Below are 19,417 nucleotides of genomic sequence, written 5' to 3' on the forward strand. Positions count from 1 at the left end.
TACTTGTAATAGCCTGGCTTGCTCCTATCAGCCAATTGTTTTGCGACTTCCGGAGAAAGAGAGACAATATCCTTCCTCCTCACTCGCAAATCCTTTGCAAGCAGCTCCTTCAGCTTACGCATGAAAGTAGTCAGAATTCAGGTAAGTTACAGTAGATTCAACCAAATATGTACACATAGTCTCCGGTTTTGGAGGCGTGCGCGATGCAGTAGAGAACGAAGGGAGCAGGGGTGATGTAGCTGAGTGGGAACTGCGTTAACCAAGACCAAACCAAGACCTGATCCGCATCCCGAGTGGTACCTTGAGATCCCGAATCTGTTTCAAAAGGTCACGAAGTTCTTTCTCGGTCTCCTCCAATCTTTGCCGTTGCTCGTCATCTCCAGCCTTCCCCTTCATTCCCTCAACGGCTCTTCTATGCGTATCTGCCATCTCCTTCAATGCGGCACGCAAGGTATTTCCTGCGTCGGTCTCCGGGAGCATTCTTCCCAAGTCAACCAGTTCTTCTTGAATACGGACGGCGTCGACAGCTGTGTTGTGCGCGAGAATGTGATTTATCACATCCCAAGCAGACTTCTTGGACCCATCGAACCGAGCGGCTTTTGATCCATGTGCGACCATTTCCTTCCAGAAGCTGCTCTTCAGTTGTTGTTCGCGCCTTTCTCCTACGTCCGGGAAGACAACGCCCCATTTTGTGGTCACCAGAATAACGTTCTTCTCTGCATTTTCACCGCACAGCCTTCGAAACATATCAAGATTCCTGCGCGATGTACCGAACATCCGAGGTTGGCTGATGTCGTGAAGGTAGAGGATACCAGCCACCTTCATATGATCGCCATACCTGGGATATGATCATGAGCTTATAATATACTTCAGCGATGGAAATGTACTTACGAACTTGCCAGCCAGACGGCGATGCGTCTCAAGATCTCACAGTCATCCACGAACGTATCATCAAAACCAGGTGTGTCGACGAGGACTATGCGGCGGGAGGGATCGCTGGGATATGAACAAAAGGTGTGTTGAATTTTGGCTGTACACGACCGCAAGTCATGGCCGACAGGTGTCACGACCTTCCCGACTGCAGTATTGATGAACTATCAGTCGAAGTTAGCCAGTGAAAAATATGAATAAAATATGGTCTTACGGTGCTTTTCCCAGCTCCAGTTGGCCCCATTACGCTGGTTGATTCAATAAGTTGCATTATCGTCTTGGACCATGAATAAACCTACGGTATAATGATATCACTGGGCCTCCCGCCGTCTAGTGTCACATCGCCAACCTTCTTGATCTTTTTCTTTCCTTTCCATTTTCGTGGCATCGTAGCTGTTTTGGAGTCGTCTAATGGGGGCAAATATGCAGAACAGCGCTTACTGGTGTAGAAGATTTAACTATTAGTAACATAACAGCACAACAGGCGTTTGAAGGCAATGCACCTTGTACAACAAATCTCGAAAAGTTTGCAGACCGCCTCGTATGATTGGTCGTGACGCTGCTGGAGTTCATCTGTTGCATCTTTGTTGATGGTCAGCGTAGTGATACATGCATGACCAGCAAAGGTCATCCCGAATTTGGAGATGGATTTCTCGTTATCCTTCCACCACTGCTCCATTTCTGGTGTTTTGTTTTCCAAACATGTAACGACAAGGACGATCGGAACCTGTCCCTCGACCGCGGAGTGGCATAATTTGTAGTTGCGACGAAGCGCCTTGATTGCTCTCTCGCCATTTTTCGAGCCCTGAACACAGTACATGAGGAGATGGATGCCATCTTGCTTCCTAAGGTCTCGAAGAAGCTTCTCCAAACGTCTCTGACATTCTTTATCGGGGACTGTGCCCTCAGAGCCCTCATCAAGACCTGCAATCTAGTTCAGCAGCACCCACCAAGAGCGGCGACCTGCACTGACCGGCTGTGTCTAAAAGCTTCACCTTCAAGGTCTTGTTTTGAATCGAAATGCCGTGCACGTACTCCTTGGTTTCAGATGTACATCCCAAACCATCGGGGGATGTCCGTGCGGTTTCTGTCCCAGCGATCAAATTGATCAAGGAGCTTTTGCCAGCTCCAGCTCCTCCGAAAATGACAACATTGCATGTATCTGAAACTTCCCCGACATAGGTGGAGCCAGCAGCACCCTTGTTTGAATCTCAAGTCAACTTTGAGCTGAGGAAGAGCTAGACACGGCTTACAGTAGACAATCCCGGCCTGGTCATTGCAAACTTGAACTTGAAGAGGTATTCAGGTCGAGATAAAAGCGCGTCTTGACTTATTTTTTCAGTAGTGTCGTCAGACTTGTCTTCACCTATGTATTCCCCGATTCATTATTAGAACAACTTCGGTGGGTCCAGGTGCTGGCAGATCGGAAGATCGGTAGCATGTACAACGCATGTCTGGGGTGTGTCTTCGTTGTTTCAAGCTCCAACAGCCTGTCAGCCACTTGAAGCTTGAAAGATCGATCCCGAAACATGGATTCAGCACGTCTCCGGTTGCCGTTGCAAGCATGTGTATGGTGTGCATACCTTGCAGCAGCTCCCACGTTTAATCCCTTGCGGATTTCGTTCTCTAAACCAACTCTAGATTGTTGATTTTATTGTCGACCCTCGTGTTGCATGTCGTTGGACGAAATATCCCATGCGCCATAATGTAAATTTCGTCCTTCTGCATTGCGGTTAGTAATAACTTTCGTTCGCCCGGCACGGTGACGTGTCCTTAATAACGTAACGTTAGGCTCTTCGATATTCATTCCGAAAACACGACTTACTTACCATGGCACAATACTCAGTAAAGTACTTGCGTGTGGTGACTCGAGGCTAGTCTCCCCTAGCCAGGACCAATCGAAGGAAGATAGTCGTTCCTTTGTATTAACTCGAGGCTAAATTTTACGTAGGAAATATTCGTGGCTGGTTTCAAACGATAATTCTGATCCCTCGCCTTTCCACACCACGTCTCAACGGCTCTCTCGTTTAATCAAACAGCCCAGCCGATTAAATGATTCAATCACTAAGTTAGTAAACTAATACTACATAAAATAGGTTCAGGCAAAAAAAATAGATGAATGAAAACAGACCGCCCCTCGTTTGGGTTCCTTAGGTCTGCCACTTCACAGGCGTCTGTGCGAAGAAGTCCTCATCGCTCACCATTTCTATTCTGTGTCTGCAATAGTTGAGTTCAGATCATGAGAGCTATCCAAAAAAAACCACTCACCGTTCCTTCAAATGCGAGCGAAGCGCATTGAAGTCCATTAGCCTCAACGGGCTCTTCCTGTTTCTCTGGCGTTTCTTCGGGTCCCCCGTTGGTGTTTCCTTCGCAGCAGGTTCCCCCGCAGAGACTTGCCCCCCACCATCCACGCTGGCACCAGCTGATTTGCAGACTGGAGCGCAATGACGGCACCGATAATTCGCCTCGCTCCTCAACTTCTGTGGTCTGAAACCCTTGTCCAGAAGTTTCGCAGACAAACCTGACTCGAAGGCATGCTCTGGCACTTCTCCTTCGGACAGTATAGCTACCTGCATATCATCATGCCGGTGAGCGTGACCAACCTACACGTGGCAATGGTGAGCTTTACTCAATGCACAGTACAGCGGCCAAATGGAAACGAAGAAGAGGTGGTTGGTAACTCACGAGGGTGGGGAAGTCCATGACAATGAATGCGTGTTCGCAGGAAAGACACTGAATGCGCGCTCCAAGCGTCTTGACCGTATCCCGTGCCTCCGCATCCTCGTCTGTGACCCCGACGAGCGTCAGGAGGCGCGCAACTGCATCTGACGCCTGTGAATGCAATAAAACATTCGAGGAGTGTATCCATTGAGCTGAAAAATCATTCTGAGAAATATCAAACCACAAACCTTCTCATCTTTCACGAAGCGATCGACACTCCAATCCACTGGCTTCTTGTCTTTCTTGTCATGATTGGGACATTCATGTGCACAAACGCCCGGAAAATCAAGACATTGTTCCGTGTCGTACCGTTTTCGCGACTTTCCCGCATCTCTGGCACCTAAACCGGGCAGTGATCCTGTCTAGCGGATGCAGCTTCGTCTTGCTCGCACTCCTCCACCTGGGGAACCCGAGCAATTCGGACAGTTTTTCCCGTGCAGGCTCCATCCACGATTTCAAATCGGCTGTAACAAGTTCTGCGACGAGGGCTGAGTTCTTCATGTCCTCTGCAAGGCCCTCGGAATTGGGCCTCGAACCTGTTACGCTCCCCTGCATAGTTTTCATTACAGGAAATTTGCGGAACTCATAAAGCGACGGGACGACTGTTCCAGCGGACCGTAGGCGATTATAGTATTGTTCGACGTCGTTGCGACGCTGGCGGTAAGAGGCTTCATTTTGTTTATTTTGACGGTGTACTTGCATTTTCACCAGCTGGGCCTCAACAAGCGGTTTAATTGAAAGGAAATCTGAAAGGATGGCACTGAGTAAGATCATCTATGAACTGAACGCATTCCCGTACCGCGTGGTGTGACTTCCTCCAGCATATAAGTCTTGCGCCTGTGCAATGAACCATAGGATTGACAGTTAAGCAAATCATGCACATCCCAGCCTTCCAGTAGAGCACGCGATTTTGCCCTAAACTCCCATTAGGCTTCTTCTTTGTGATAAAAAGTCGAGTCCCACTTACACCTCTTCGTTTTTGGCCCTAATGGTGCGGTGCATTCTGTCATAAGAGCACTTCCACTTCTGTAACGCAACAGCAAGCTTGACTGCTGGTCAGTTTGGCTCAGATGCTTGCAAAAAATGACACACCCCCATGACCTTTGGAAATTTAGCGATTTGATCAGCGCATGCCTAGGCGACCAAGTCAGATAATTCCTAGGATGCGAGAATGTCCTCGTCAAACCTTCCGCAGCTCCTCGGATGGAGGTGGAGACAGAGCTGAGAATGCTGCATATTCGGCCCGAAAACGCTCCCACTCGGACTTCTTCATCAACACAGTGGGAGTCTCGGGCCCTGCAACTTCAGGTAAGCCACTAAAGATTCAAGAAACGCGCACAAAACATACATGCGTTGTCGGGGGTTGATGCTGGAAAGTCATGATGAATGGTCGGAAACTGGAGTTTGGTACCAAAGCAACGGGTAGACTCCACATAGGGAATCCATATCTCATCGCGTGCTCGGCCTTGGAACATAGAGACAACGTCTATAAGATATCTCCTGCAACAACGTAGTTAATAATTACACCTATACACTGAGTTAAGACATGTCCCACTCGACAATATCCTTCCTGCAACGCGACTGTCGTAGTACGATAATCATGCTCAGCGCAGATTACAAGAAGATAAAAAGCTAAGACTCACGCTACGACATAATCGAATCCGCGTAGCAAAGCTCGCGTAGAATTCGTTTGTGCTTTTCTTACACACCTGCATAGATCAATTGCATCACCGTCAGTCCATATCATTTCCGCTCAGGGGAAGGGATGGGGAATGCTTGCTCACTTCACAGAGCCCTCCATCATAAACGAATGCTGCATACGCCGCCTCGGTAAAGTTTGGAGTTGGATCAGGCAGTGCGTGAGGTAAGCACTTCTTGCGAACGGTCCGCCATATGAAGTTGGCAGCGGGATTGCAGACAAGGGTTGAGCATATAAACTTGGATGTGCGAGCAACAGACAAAACATCACGAGGGGAATTGGTTTGGATCAATATTTCTGCAAGGAGCTCGAGCGGAAGCGTTGGAAAAAGGCACCGTCCTGATGTACTTTCGGCTTCTGGGGGACGCTCTGATACGGAAGTACGACGTTTCTTCGTCAGAGGGAGAGTGGAAACCTTGGGTTGCGAATCAGGATCGGGGCTGGGCATGGCTACTGTTAGCTGGTGGTAAAGTGGGCAGGAAGAATTGCTGAATTTTATTCAATTGCATGTGACTGTGCAAGGAACAAAGGTAATCTACAACTAGGTTCGGCTCCGATCGACTGTTTACATAAACGAGCTTCTGTCTCATGTCAATCGGTATCTGTCTCTTCGACACTGCGCAATTTATGCGTCTTGAACGAACGTTTGAGCCTCCATTTGCCTCCATTTGACAATCGTGATTCGTGACACTTGCAAGTGACGGTAGCTTGAATCTTAGAATGAAATGGACACCTCAGGCGATTGGTCGACCCTAACTGAGACTCAGGAGCCTGGACTAGTCTTCTGCGCTCTGCATATCGTCTGCAATGCCAGGGAGACTGAGGAGTTCAGATGGACAAGTAAGGATTACCGACGGCTACGCCTTGCCTCCCGTGGGGATCAAACAAGTCCTGAAGCTCAAGTTACCTGAAGACTGGTGACAGGTGATGTAATACTAGCATGGAGATCATAGCATATGCGGTGGTGGCCATGGTACGATTATCGAGAGTCCGACCGCGGTACATCCAGCAAGGAGCCCACCCAGCCACGTACCTCGATCGGTGCAGATCTCCGAGTCATTGCGAGTCCCTTAGGTTTTGGTTATGCAGCCTAGACTACAACTTGTGAGTTAGGGTGGTCGACTGGAGATGTTAGAGAGCTACCTCGTCCAGTCTCGTTAGGAAGGTCTTTGATTAGTCCTGCCGCAGCCTTCTCTTCTCAGAGAATCAATGAGTGCTGCTACCTCTTCGGAGACAAATTTCATTCTTTCAGATGCAGGCGGATAATTGCTCTTCTACACCCTACGCTTGTGCCCGCGAGCGCCACTCTTATGTAACTGCTATGATTACGGTGAAGGTAGAGTAACACAAGGTAGATTAGATGACGGAGCATAGCTTCACCCCTTTGTATGAATTTATGCATGTTAGGAACCCTCGCAACAGGCTCCCGAAAGGTCGTGACTCGCGAGTGCACTCATTACTTCCGTGTGTTAGTATACCTCAGGCCTCAGGCTTAGACCTCATCATGCTCATAGCTCCAGCTTGCGTCTGCCACTCCGTTTCAACGACTTATCTGGAGCATTAACAGGAGTGGCCAGGCAATCTCTAGATGTATGATATCGCGAGCGTGTATGCCGACAGGGTATATGGAATTCGATTACAATAGAGGCAAAATATGGCGAACGAGTACTTATCAAACTATACACCTATATGAATAAATACGATCCGCCGTTCTAGTGGAATTTTCTTGCGTAATTTCTTCACAGCCTTGTGCAATGCTACAGCAGCATATGTGCAGTCCATTCTCCCCTGAACCATCAATCATGTTCTTGTAAAAAGCAGAAACAACCTGGCTTGCGACTGTCATCGTCGACAGACCACATAGAACCTATCACACTGCGAAATCCAGGAGAATTGCATCGCAGCAGCGAGATGTATAGCTTCATCAGGGCTCCATTTATCGCCCACCGCAGTGTGGCAAGCCGATAAGAATGCAAACTCTCCATCCCCCCCGCTAGATCGGATGATGTCCAGGATTGTCAAAGGCCCGTCGCGCATTGCGAAGGAAGAGCTAGACGGTTGTTGTCGATTCGAAAAACCATGGCAGGCGAGATGAAGCCATTCATTTTGGCTTAATGCATTTAATGTTATTTGAACTGTGGCATCAGTTGTCCGCGAGCGATGTAAAGGACAGGGCCCTGAGCAGGCGTGACACACTGAGCGACAACGTCTAGCTCATCAGCGACACACCGAAGTGGCTTCCCTGTTTTTGGAGTTGCTTGACCAATGGCAACAAAATGCGAATCAGACGCGACTCGGGAAACTTGCTGTCTCGCACGAATGAGTGCCGCCAAAGTAGGGGTGTAACTGGAGACGTAAATGTCGGGCAAATTCTTGCTGCCCTTTCTCGTAGAGCCCTGCTGCATGCAGAGGAAGCAGCACGAACTGGGCGGTAGGACACCACCAGATGCGTGAGCCAGGTTCAATTAACTTCCCGAGAACTTGAACCACGGGGCCGACGATGTGTTCCCAAAGTTCGCGTAGGACGCCGACAATCCCGTATAATTCAAGTTGATCATCAGAGAAACCACCGTTTTCTGTGAGGGACTGAAACTCAGGAGGACCACTCCGAGACCTTGCCTTGTTCGACACCAAGTGGAACATGGACAGGATATTGTGCGCTGAGGATAATCAAGGCGTCGCAGCTGTGCTGGCTTGCATTGACAATGATGACTGGACCTTCCCCTGCGGCCCTCCGGAGGTCAGAGAAGAGCGGAGGCATGAGAAAACGGGAAAATCCCGGCTAACGCTGCGAATGCGGGAGATGGCGTCATCCCATTGCACAGTCAGCTGGTGGATTCGCGGGGACTGGTCTTTGGATGCAGTTACGAATGCTAAGCCCAAGTTGCTTGAGCTCTTCCCCCAAGGCTTTGCCGGTGTCACCCGATGCAGAGAGTTCATCAAGTGGTTTGCGGAAGCGTGCTAACTGGGTCCAGAATACTGCACGGCCTTGCTCCACCAGTTCCACAGCAGTCGTCAGAGCGCCGTGACGAACACTATATGAGAAAGCATCCACTGCGGAGGATGCAGTGAGCTCCCTGATCCTTCCAAAATGGTGTTCAGAAAACAATGTAGTAGCTACTAGGTGCTGAAACACGAATTTCAATGTGTTGCGATAGGCATCCAAAGCAGAGCTATGCCCGAACTGCTCGGCGGAGATGGCCCATGAGGCGGCAGCAGAAATATCCTGACGAGAGACTGCAGAGGATAATGGGGAGAGTCGTGGATAAAGGCTAAATGACTCGTTCAAGTCTGATGGTTGGCCCTGCCGACAAAATCTGTCTTGAAGACTGGAAGCCAAGTTGTCGATAGATACCGATCGATCAAAATGGCCAGGAGGACGGAGTAACAGTGCAGCTCGATGGAGCTCGATGGCATCATCAAGGTCAGACAGCGCACCCTGCTGCAGGAATCTGGCTCGAAGGCCGCTTGCAAGGTTGTTGAGAGACGTGGATCGATCAGAATGGCCAAGAGGACGGAGGTTCAATGCAGCTCTATGGAGCTCAATGGACTCATCTAGGTCAGACAGGTCTCTCCGCCGCCTGAACCTGTCTTGAAGGCTGGCAGCAAGATTGTTGAGATACAAGGATCGCTCAGAATGACCAGGGGAACAGAGAAGTAGTGCAGCTCGATGAAACTTAATGGCTTCATCTAGTTCAGACGGCACACTCCGCCGCATGAATCTGTTTCGAAGACTGATGGCAAGGTTGTTGAGAGACATCATTCGATCAGAATGACCAGGGGGACGGAGTTCCAGTGCAGCTCGATGGTGCTCAATAGCCTCGTCAAGGTCGGACGGCACACCCCGATGCAGGAATCTGTCCTGAAGGTCAATTGCCAGGTTGCTAAGAAACGAGGATCGATGAGAATGCGTATGGGGACACTCCTGCAAGGCCATTCGATAGAGCTCAATGGACCCATCCAGGTCAGACGGGGCGGCACGCTGTATGAATCTGTCTCGAAGGCTCGTGGCAAGGTTGTTAAGAGACGCCGACCGATCGGAATGGCCAGGAGGACGGAGTTCCAGCGCAGCTTGATGAAGCTCAATGGACTTATCTAAGTCAGACAGGACGCCGCGCTGCACATATCTGTCTCGATGGGTGATGGCAAGGTTGTTGAGAGACACGGATCTGTCAGAATGGCCAGGAGGACGGAGCTCCAGTGCAGCTCGATGGAGCTCGATGACCTCATCAAGATCTGACGCCACACTCCGCTGCAGGAATGTGTCTCGAAGGCTCGTGGCAAGGTTGTTAAGAGACGCCGACCGATCAGAATGGCCAGGAGGACGGAGCTTCAGGGCCGCTCTATGGAGCTCAATAGCCTCATCAAGGTCGGACGGGATACCCCGCTGCTGGAATCTGTCCTGAAGGCTGATGGCTAGGTTGTTGAGGGATGAGGAATAGTGAGAATGGCCAGGGGGATATAGCACTAGTGCAGCTCGATGGTGCTCGATTGCGTCATCCAGGTCAGCCAGTACACCCCGCTGCAGGAATCTCTCTCGAAGGCTGTTAGCAAGGTTGTTGAGAGATGAGGGTCGCTGAGGATGGCCAGGGGGGCGGAGCTCCAGTGCAGCTTGATGGTGCTCAATGGCTTCATTCAGGTCAGACAGCATTCCCTGATGCTGGAATCTGCCTTGAAGGCAGACAGCAATGTTGTTGAGAGATCTGGATCGATCCGGATGCCCAGGGGGACAGAGCAGTAGGGCAGCTCGATGTTGTTTAATTGCATCGTCCGAGTCAGACAGCTTTCCCAGCTGCTGGAATTGTTCTTCAAGGCATATGGCAAGGTTGTTGAGAGACATGGCTCGATCAGAATGGCCAGGGGGACGGAGCAATAGTGCAGCGCGATGGAGCTCGATGGCCTCGCTCAGGTCAGACAGCATGCCCTGCTGCTGGAACCTGTCTCGAAGGCTGAGGGCAAGGTTGTTGAGAGAAATGGATCGATCAGGATGTCCAGGGGGACGGAGCTCCAGGGCAGCTCTGTGGTGTTCAATGGCATGATGCAGGTCGGATAGGACACCTTGCTGCTCAAATCTTTCTGCAAGGCTGTTGGCAAGGCCGTTGAAAGACATGGATCGGTCAGGATGGCCAGGGGGACAGAGTGCCAGTGCAGCTCGATGGAGCTTAATGGACTCAGACAAGTCAGACATGTCCCCCCGCCGCCAAAACCTTTCTCGAAGGCTTTTGGCGAGGTTGTTGAGAGAAACTGGTCGACGAGAATCGTCGAGGGAACAGTCCTGCAAGACCGCTTGACACTGCTCGACATTATCCCCCATTAGAGAAGTCTGGAATGTCTCGCCAATGAGCACAAACTCGATCGATCGTGAGATCAGTGAATACGCACGGAACGAGAGCCAAGTTTCAGCACTTGAAAGTTCAAACGGTGGAAACCTCGGAGTAGAAAAGTTCTGAGGGAGCAATTAATGAAGTTCAACACTGCTGGCAGAAGCTAGCATACCTGCACTTGTCCGTTCTTGCAGCCCTTGCAGACCCTCTATCGACCTCACAGCTTGAAACTTCTTGTGGGCAGTCTCTTTATTCACATCTTACTGCTCCGCCGCAGTTAGAGTCTATGTGCGCGCTGTTTCCCGGGCCAATTGCAAATTTGGAGCTTGTGGCACACCTACCTCCAGAAGTTCAGAACGTGATGGCACTGATGGGCCAGCCCGAGTGATTACCTTCAACCACTTCTAGGTCAAGCTATCTCTGACCTGTTAACCCTTTGTCGTATGCTCATAGAGGCTGAACATATTGTACTGACACCCAGGCAAGTTATTGCATGAAGTCAGTGTGGACAGTGGACACGAACCGCGATCTAGTGAGATCATCATATCTAATTTTATCGGGGTAGATAGGTATGAGGCACGGGTGAGAAAACGGCGACGGCAAATTCGGTGTCCACCGAGGCCTTCTGCATGACATGGACTCTTTCGAAGACGAGTCTGTCTCATGTACTGTGCAATGTGAATGCCTTTTAGTGGTTGGTTTGTACTAGGCGCTACCAGCGAACTGTATTGTTGAGGGTACAATCCTCCTGTCGGACTCAACGTGGAAGTGATCCGTTGCGCTGCTCGCAACGTGTATGCACCGGAGCGAGTACTTCGACCTGATTAAATTCCCCGATATTTATCGCATTATGCTATGTTCGTACCACTAAGTACTTAGTATGCGTCCATAACATACATCACTTCACATTAGGCACCCACTAAAAAGTACCTGTACCTCCTGAGCAAGCTTTGCATGGTCTACATCGACACCCTCCACGCTAGCTCCTGATTCCATGCTGACAGTCGTATCCCCCTCCCCGTTTTCGCTTGCCTGAAGGAGAGGCTTGAGCGACTCCCAAAACTCCGTAAAGTCCATATCAGCAAACGCATTCGGTGCAAAAGCATCTGCAAGTTCCAGACCAGAAGACTCATCCAAGATCAGCATTCCATCCATGTCCCCTCCACCATCATCATCCGAAGAAAACCAATCCGACATCGAGGACGGCGGAAGCTCGCTCGCGTCCCCTAATGCCCCATCCGAATCGCTGAAGAACGCGTCGCTGTCCATGAATTCTTCCATTACATCGTCAGTCGAGGGAAGTAGGAATGGACTTGTAGGCGGGAGCGGAGAAGAGGGAGGAAGAGGAGATGGAGGTAACACTGTGCTGTCGTCGGCTTCGGGTCCGTCCGCCGTGTCCTGCTGCTTGACCTCTGGGACTTCCATCCCTTGAAGCGCCTCGTCCAATTCTTTGTCAAGCAGGTCTTCTTCTTCGCGGTCGACAGGTTGCTCGACAGACTTGTTGGTCCATTCAAGGGATGAGCGCGATTTGAGTCCGAGTAGCAAAGGAGATGTTGTCGTGGATGGTGTACGGAAGTAGATGGGAGAGAAGACAGGCTTCTTGCCCTTGCGGGAAGGTGTGCGGGGCTGGGGGGAAAAGAGCGGTGTCTTTCTAGTGCTCCCCCAGAGCGACTTGGGTGTCGGGCTGAACAGTGGAGAGGTACCATCAGGTTCAAGGCTTCGTGGTGTGGCACGCAAGACTGATGTCTTCCGTGGAGGTGTACTGGGCATCGGAGGTGTCTCAGACACAGGGGAGGAAGGCGAGAGGGGAGATGATATAGTGTCGGATGCAAATACAGGCAAGGAGAGCGAAAGAGCACTCTGCGGACGCGGCATGGTCGTCTCTTTGATAGGTTCATGTACCATTGCACTCGAAATGTTTCCCTCCTCCGAAAACAATTCAGTCGTTGTTCTGACGCCTTGTTGCCAAGATCCTGGTTTCTGCATTCGCCGTGCAGCACGTTTTTGCTTCTTCTCCTGCTCCACGAGTGCAATGCGTTCTTCGACCTCCTTCGAGAGCTTGGGCTGGGTAGCGGTGCTCGTACGCGCCCACTCTGGCACAACGAAATTCTTGACGGGCTTTACAGGTTCCTGCGCCTGTGGTGGTATGGCGAAGGAGGCTTGGGATTGAGATGCAGAGCGAAACATCGACTTGGAAGGAGAATGACCTTGGGCGGAAAAGCGAAGAGCTGGTAGCCGTTACAGATGGTAAACTCGGGTCAAAATCTAAGCGAACGGAGCGGAGATAACCTGGAGGAACCGCTGGTTGAGGTACTTCTGTTCGCCCGGATTCTGACCGAGAGTGTGTGCGTCTCCTCCGTGCTTCGTCTTTTTCTTGTTCTGCCATGAAGTCACTGAGCCTGCGCTTGCGGGTCACGGGGGACGAATATGTATTCTCTTTTCCGCCCGATGGAATACGGGCCCGACGCTGGCGCTGAGGGGTCATTTCTGACTCATCTGCAGTGGTGGGGGCAGATTTGCTTGAGTCTTCCCTTTCGATACGTCGTCGGAATGCGGTCGGATCAATGTGTTCCTTTTCCAATATAACAATATCATCATCTTGACTATTCCGGGATACAGGCTGCAGTGCGTGTGAAGGCTGCTGAGTCTGACTTTGGGCTGCCAGCAAATCCCTCAGGGCGTTGAGTAGCGCTGGGCTTGGCTCTGACCCTGGTGGTGTCGAATCCACCGTGGAAAGAGCAGCCAGAAGAGCCGTGTTGTCTCTCCCTCCGGACAGCGCAGACAGTAATGTAAGTAAAGGAGCAGTCGCAGGAGCAGGGGATGCTGCGGGCTGTTGTTGTTGTGGCCGTACAAGCGGAGCACATATAAATGGTGGTGCTGCCGGCCTCACAGGAGGTTTTCGTGACTTCGTCTGCTTTGCTTTCTTGTTGGGCCCCTCAGGGCGGCCCCGCGCACGCCTCGGAGGTCCGATATACACCTCAGGAAAATCAGCGGATCTGGTGAGAGGTTTGACTGGTTCTTGTGACGAGGGTGGGGTTTCTGAGATGGTGGGTTTGGCAGGTGCAATTAATTTATTTGGCTGTGATGTCTTGGGTGGTTGGCTCCAAGATTTCAGGGCATCAGAGAGGTGGGATTTCTGAATGTGTTTAGTCTGATAGCACTATGGGTAAGAATCAGGGTGCAACGAAAGTTGTGAATAACCACCTCTCGGAGAGCAAAGACCACTTCGAGGGCATCAAGACCCGTGCCCAGAGTTGTGATCGTGCCAGTAACTGTTACACTGTCTGATTCGTCCGCTGTGAGTGCCCATGACATCAGCCCCAGTGCTACGGCCACCCCTCGTGGTTGGACTGCTTGCGGCATTGAAACGGGTGCCACGTTCGATTGGGAGAAGTTTACAGGGGCGGGCATAGTCTGCGACTCCAATGGGTCCAGTACGTAAATGGAAAAGTCCCTGGAATTGTCCAAAAGAAGCTCTGGGCTACCAAGCGGTGGGTGGATGAACACAAAGCCATACCCATACGAGAACACATACCTTGAGTTACAGATAGCATTGAGGCATGCTTTAAGAGGTGCCAATGCGTACTGCGCATTTGCCACAGATGGGGATGGGCAAAGGGTAACCTGCACAGAAGACGGGGACCGGGCGAGGATATATTGAGGAGAGCTGTTGACCGTGTAAAGCACTCGTACTAATACAAGTCAGCCACGGGGAGAACTAGACCAGGCGTGATAGATACGTACGAGGTAGCTGGTACATTGTCATCGTCCACGTCGGCGGTGATGGAATATAAAGTCGTAGACATGTACGTCAAGCTTAAGCTTGAAGTAGCAGCTGAGATTCCAGTCAACAATCAGTGAGCATCACGTCGCGTCGCGTAACACCGTGACTGTGACATTGTCCGTGACCCGACGCGCCTTCTGTATAAGGTCCAAAGTTCAAACCCCTGAACGTCCTTTTTTTCTTCTGCGCGTTACTTATTAGCCTTCCCTTCCCTCTCTTACTCTTCCGTCTAGATTTCTACTCCAGCAGCATGGTCGATTGATCTAATACGATTATATAAACAGCAACAATCTAGAATCTAGATCGCTGTATGTTCTGACATGCTCTCAAATTGAATTTTGACTCTCTCATTTCACGGTAAATTCGCAGGGTAAATTTGCCGGGCCCACCTCAAATTCCTCGAACCCTAGTACTAGATCTAGGGTTGAAACGGCTGGATGCAGCATGTCGTCCAAGTTCTTCTTGTGGGGTGCCATGCAACGTTGCCACATAATTCCCTCATGGCAGCGCCGTAGTGGCCATTCGTTCTTGTTAGGCCCACCCTAAATGCACGATCATGCGTTCAAGGTTCATCCATGCTGGTAGGATGTTGACCATGCGTTTCAACCGAGTATCGTGTCTGGGTCTTGCGTGGTCACCTCACTGCGTTATCACGATTATCATGCTGACATGAAGTGATGATTCTAGGCCGAGACCAATGAGCATGGCCTCCTTCGTGTGCCTAGACAACGGGGCGAATACGTGTTGAAATGTAGGCTATGTTGATTCACGCCAATGATACGATTACTCCGGTACATGATCTACAAACCACGCATATCCATCATACATAGCACTCGAAAACCACAACACTTCAACGTCGGCATGGGTGCATGTCACAGCTCTCCCGAACAGAAGAAACCCCTAGCTACTAATGAGCCGCCGAGCCAAGGTCAAGGGACACAAGCAAAGTCGGAGCCAAATACCATTCACATAGTATGCGTATCCACCATTGAGATATCCGGCGGTAAAAGTTAACCCCTGGGCCACAGCGTGATGGGTGCCACGGGCTGTGGCAAAACAACGGTCTGTCAATTCTCTGTACTCCAGCCGTCAACACTGATCAAAGATACGAGTAGTTTATCCACGCCGCGTCCGGCACAGAATCGAGTGTTGACACGCTCGGGGATCTCACGAGCTGTACCACTCAAGTACAGGAGTTATGCCCCTAAGTGAGCTCGTGGCTCTGCAACGTACTCTCATTCAACTGGATTTTAACCGTACTTCGACTCAATTGTAAATTTAAAATAAAAGTCAAAGGGACAGGCATGTCCTGTCTTTCTTGCGGGACTATTCGTATGTTGTAACAGTACTAAGGCTTGATTGGATACAATCAACTAATGAATACATATGTCATCAAGGTGAGCTAAGTCTAATCAAGCAGCACCTTCAACTCTTCAATCTGTTTCAAGAGCTCGCGAAGTCTTTTTTCGATCTCCTTCAATCTTTGCCAATTTTCGTCCGCATCTCCAACCCATCCCTTCAAACCCTCGACAGCCTGTGTCTCTGCCACCTCCTTCAATGCAGCATGTAAGGTGTCTCCTGCGTCAATTTCCGGGATTATTCTTCCAAATTCAACCAGCCTCCTTTGAACGCGGACGTCGGCAGCTGCCTTGTTCGCAAGAATGGGCTTCATGACATCCCAGGCAGATTTGTGTGACCCATCGAACCGAGCAACTTGTGATCCATTTGCAATCATTTCCTTCCAGAAGCTGCTCTTCAGTTGTTGCTCACGTCGTTCTCCCACCTTTGCATCGACATCGCCCCATTTTGCAGTCACCAGAATGACGTTTGCATCTTCACTGCACAGCCTTCGAAACATATCAAGACTCTTGCGCGATGTACCGAACGTCCGAGGTCGACTAATATCGTAAAGGTACAACACACCAGCCAACTTCATGTCGTCGTCGTACCTGGAGATAAGACCATAAGCTTATAAACTTCAGCGATGGAAATTTACTTACGAACTTGCCAGCCACACGGCGGTGCGTCTCAAAATCTCCAAGACATCTATGAATGTGTCATCGAAACTAGGTGTGTCGATCTGGGTTCCGCGGCGGCGGGGATCAAAGCCAGGTGTGTCAACGAGGACTATGCGGCGGGAAGGATCCCAGGGACATGCACAGATGGCGTGTCGAATGCATTGTGTACACGACTGCAAGTAATGGCCTACGGGTGTCACGTCGTTCTCAACTGCAGTGTTGATGAGCTATCCGTCGAAGTCAGCCTGTGAAAATATGAATGGATTAAGATCTCACAGTGCTTTTCCCGACTCCGATCAGCCCCATTACACTGAATGGTACAATGAGTTGAATATCGTCTTGCAGCACGAAGAAACCCACAGTATAATGATATCATTGGGCCTCGCTCCCTGTAGTACCACATCATCAACGTTCTTCATCCCACCCACTTTCTTCCTCTTGTTATTCCCCGTAGATGTCCTCGGCATCATGGCTGGTGGAGGGTCGTTGGATGAGGGGAAATATGCAGAACAGCACTTTTGGTAAAGAGATATATAGGGTGCACGAGGTTCCCGTGCTCCATCGTGCATGCAGCCAGAATCAGACTGATACTGTTTCAAGGTATAATTTTTCTGGTTTACTTGGTGATGAAGACTCTTCTGGAAGAACCTATACGACCGTTAGTGCCCGCTTATGCCATACTTGCTCGGGCAGCACTTGAGCACACTGATGGTTGGGCGCTAAAATAGTAAACATGGGGAGATAAAGGTAGTGGGAGGCAGTACATAGCAGGCAGCAGGAGATCGTGGCCAGGGAGGCAGAGAAAAGCTGAAGCGCAGAGCAATAGCCACATTTAGTATCAGTAAATTCGATCGACCTCGACAAATTACCGGGCTATGCCACTTCCAACTTCCGTCTCAAGTACTTTTCTTTGGCTTAGGTATGTGTGCACCTTTTTGATGCATGGCGCAACGACTCTTCATCCAGCACAGCTCCATGCAACAATGAAAAAACAGTAGTTTTACTGCATTAATACAACAACATCATATAATCAGGCATAGGGAAGTGCACTGCGGAGACGCGTGAGCGAGACACAGCAAGGGATAGATAAATAAACACATACCTACGCACATGAGAGAATAGGGAAGCTGGGATGATGATACAATGGAGCGTGAAATGAAGGAGCACATTGATCTTGAACACACTCCAATTGGATGGGAAATTTGAGAATAAAAACAGATAAAAATGGGGGACTGGGTACGGAAAAAATTACCAGCAAAAACAAGGGAACAGACACAGCGTTTTGACAACCGATAAATCCAGGAACTTTCCCATCTACATGCTGGATTCGTTGGAGCAGACTATGCCGGCCCCCTGTAGACTTTTCCCAATCAAATCCGGCAACCGTTTCAGTGCCGCAATCAGTCCAACCGCGAGGGATGGCCACGTGTTAGATCTGATGTTATGAGCGCTCACCGCAGACCGTCACTTCGTGTCCTTGCCACGACCCCTTCGATCTCCGCACGTCCTTATACTCGCTCGCTATCGCTGCGGATCTCATGCACTCCATCGCCTTCGATGGCTACGTGGACAGAGGGCATTGATGTGGATGCAGATAGAGAGCAGCCACCACTTTCTACCTCTGCCAGTGCGCCCGTGCCCACTCCTTTTCACACGCCAGGGGGTTCTCGATCACGTCGGGTCACACGTTCGCTTGTTCACTCCTCACCATCCACCTCACCGAACCTCTCGACTTCATAAAGGGCATCACGGCTCGGCATATTATTGCCGAGGTCCTCCGTGGGGTGGGTGCAGTGGGAGGCGAGGCTGTGGTGATCGAAATTCGTGTCTAGTCGACGGTTAATCTTGTTGTGCGGCCAGACTAGAAGAAACTCTGCATGACTGTCAAGCGGTCAGTACGAAAACAAAGTCATGCGAGAACACATACCTGGAGTTGCAGATAGCATCATTGAGGCATGCTTTAAGCGGTGCCAAGACGTATGACACATAAGTTACCACAGATGGAGATGGGCAAAAGTAACCTGCACAGAAGATGGGGACCGGGCGTGGATGTATTGAGGAGAGCTGTTGACTGTGTAAAGCACGCGTAATAATATAAGTCAGCTACGAGCACCAGACAAAGTGTGATAGATACGTGCGATATAGCTGGCGCATCGCCATCGTCGTGAAGAGAAAGTCGCGTCGCGTAACGCCGTGACTGTGACGTTCGCGCCTCGACAAGTACTTCGTAGTAACTGCCGCACCAAATCAGTACCTCAGACTTTTCCTTGTGCGGCCCATGATCTCAAAATCATTGCCCAATCTGGACGCCGAGAACGACAACTTTTATGGTTTCTCAATGGACGACTCGGAGGATGAAGTGGCTGGTAAACTGTTCAAGTTAGATGTTGCGAGACTCCCTACTATCGTCAAGGACGACGTGACAATACGGAGGAAACTAGGCAAAGCGAAACAACATCTAGTGAGCGCCTCGAACAACTATCAATAGATTCCTTCTAACAATGGGACAGACTCACGAACGTGGTGTGATATACATGGGCTCCCTACCACATAGTTTCTACGAAGATCAACTCAAGGCCTATCTATCTCAATTCGGGGATGTAACGAGATGACGTATTTCACTGAATGAAAAGGTATGTAAATGATTATTGTTATGATGGTTTAGTGTATATTACTACTGTCGGCGGACAAGACTGCCAGGTCGAAACACTACGGCTTTATCGAGTTCGACTCGGCGTCCGTCACGCAAATCATCGCGAACACGATGGATAACTACCTGTTGATGGGGCATCTACATACTTAAGTGCAAGGTAATACCGAAGGATGAGGTGCACCCCGAGTTGTGGGTAGGGGAAAATATGCGATGAAAGGTCATTCCAGGAGACCAGATTGTGCGGAAAGAACACAACAAGGTCCGTCGAATGTTTTGGCTGAATGCGTA

At 50.2% G+C, this 19,417-nt stretch overlaps 7 protein-coding genes across 7 annotated transcripts; 1 reads left to right on the forward strand and 6 right to left on the reverse strand.

Moving 5' to 3' along the window:
- Window positions 1-124: 124 nt before the first annotated feature.
- EDB91DRAFT_338941 (P-loop containing nucleoside triphosphate hydrolase protein) lies at window positions 125-1,468 on the reverse strand. The gene is made up of 5 exons (XM_041326919.1): window positions 1,432-1,468; window positions 1,230-1,370; window positions 1,145-1,178; window positions 892-1,094; window positions 125-838 (listed from the first exon to the last, which is right to left on the reverse strand). Exons 2-5 carry the CDS (start codon window positions 1,316-1,318, stop codon window positions 256-258), a joined length of 909 nt encoding a protein of 302 aa, XP_041177414.1. The 5' UTR covers window positions 1,319-1,370; window positions 1,432-1,468; the 3' UTR covers window positions 125-255.
- Window positions 1,385-2,084, reverse strand: EDB91DRAFT_1052799 (uncharacterized protein; the record flags this gene model as incomplete). The annotated part of the gene is made up of 2 exons (XM_041313696.1): window positions 1,385-1,854; window positions 1,904-2,084. Coding segments are annotated over 2 exons (651 nt in total), but the record flags the coding sequence as incomplete, so codon positions are not given.
- A 690-nt stretch (window positions 2,085-2,774) lies between these two features.
- Window positions 2,775-5,870, reverse strand: EDB91DRAFT_1131442 (uncharacterized protein). The gene is made up of 12 exons (XM_041318654.1): window positions 5,436-5,870; window positions 5,207-5,232; window positions 5,000-5,151; window positions 4,838-4,947; window positions 4,744-4,785; window positions 4,619-4,695; window positions 4,451-4,566; window positions 3,961-4,397; window positions 3,840-3,893; window positions 3,616-3,762; window positions 3,199-3,533; window positions 2,775-3,147 (listed from the first exon to the last, which is right to left on the reverse strand). The coding sequence occupies exons 1-12, from the start codon at window positions 5,796-5,798 to the stop codon at window positions 3,081-3,083; spliced, it is 1,926 nt and encodes a 641-aa protein (XP_041177416.1). The 5' UTR covers window positions 5,799-5,870; the 3' UTR covers window positions 2,775-3,080.
- Window positions 5,871-6,858: 988 nt separating this feature from the next.
- EDB91DRAFT_1237200 (uncharacterized protein) lies at window positions 6,859-10,538 on the reverse strand (the record flags this gene model as incomplete). The annotated part of the gene is made up of 19 exons (XM_041321556.1): window positions 6,859-7,027; window positions 7,218-7,485; window positions 7,522-7,545; window positions 7,576-7,607; window positions 7,668-7,749; window positions 7,789-7,926; window positions 7,982-8,132; window positions 8,199-9,234; window positions 9,274-9,354; window positions 9,385-9,440; window positions 9,462-9,477; window positions 9,514-9,575; window positions 9,597-9,624; window positions 9,655-9,693; window positions 9,727-9,836; window positions 9,867-10,010; window positions 10,035-10,192; window positions 10,217-10,434; window positions 10,459-10,538. 19 exons carry the CDS (start codon window positions 10,536-10,538, stop codon window positions 6,859-6,861), a joined length of 2,892 nt encoding a protein of 963 aa, XP_041177417.1.
- Window positions 10,539-11,487: 949 nt separating this feature from the next.
- On the reverse strand, window positions 11,488-14,640 carry EDB91DRAFT_1131454 (uncharacterized protein). The gene is made up of 5 exons (XM_041318655.1): window positions 14,419-14,640; window positions 14,210-14,366; window positions 13,879-14,155; window positions 12,917-13,825; window positions 11,488-12,864 (listed from the first exon to the last, which is right to left on the reverse strand). Exons 1-5 carry the CDS (start codon window positions 14,438-14,440, stop codon window positions 11,578-11,580), a joined length of 2,652 nt encoding a protein of 883 aa, XP_041177418.1. The 5' UTR covers window positions 14,441-14,640; the 3' UTR covers window positions 11,488-11,577.
- Window positions 14,641-15,800: 1,160 nt separating this feature from the next.
- EDB91DRAFT_1131459 (uncharacterized protein) lies at window positions 15,801-16,855 on the reverse strand. The gene is made up of 4 exons (XM_041318656.1): window positions 16,838-16,855; window positions 16,753-16,794; window positions 16,459-16,703; window positions 15,801-16,407 (listed from the first exon to the last, which is right to left on the reverse strand). Exons 2-4 carry the CDS (start codon window positions 16,780-16,782, stop codon window positions 15,867-15,869), a joined length of 816 nt encoding a protein of 271 aa, XP_041177419.1. The 5' UTR covers window positions 16,783-16,794; window positions 16,838-16,855; the 3' UTR covers window positions 15,801-15,866.
- A 1,899-nt stretch (window positions 16,856-18,754) lies between these two features.
- Window positions 18,755-19,279, forward strand: EDB91DRAFT_1081872 (uncharacterized protein; the record flags this gene model as incomplete). The annotated part of the gene is made up of 3 exons (XM_041315431.1): window positions 18,755-18,937; window positions 18,987-19,076; window positions 19,142-19,279. The coding sequence occupies 3 exons, from the start codon at window positions 18,755-18,757 to the stop codon at window positions 19,277-19,279; spliced, it is 411 nt and encodes a 136-aa protein (XP_041177420.1).
- Between the last annotated feature and the right edge of the window lie 138 nt (window positions 19,280-19,417).

The sequence above is a fragment of the Suillus paluster genome (genome assembly GCF_016628075.1).
Source record: "Suillus paluster strain FC165 chromosome Unknown EDB91scaffold_24, whole genome shotgun sequence".
In the NCBI taxonomy this organism is placed as follows: Eukaryota; Fungi; Basidiomycota; class Agaricomycetes; order Boletales; family Suillaceae; genus Suillus; species Suillus paluster.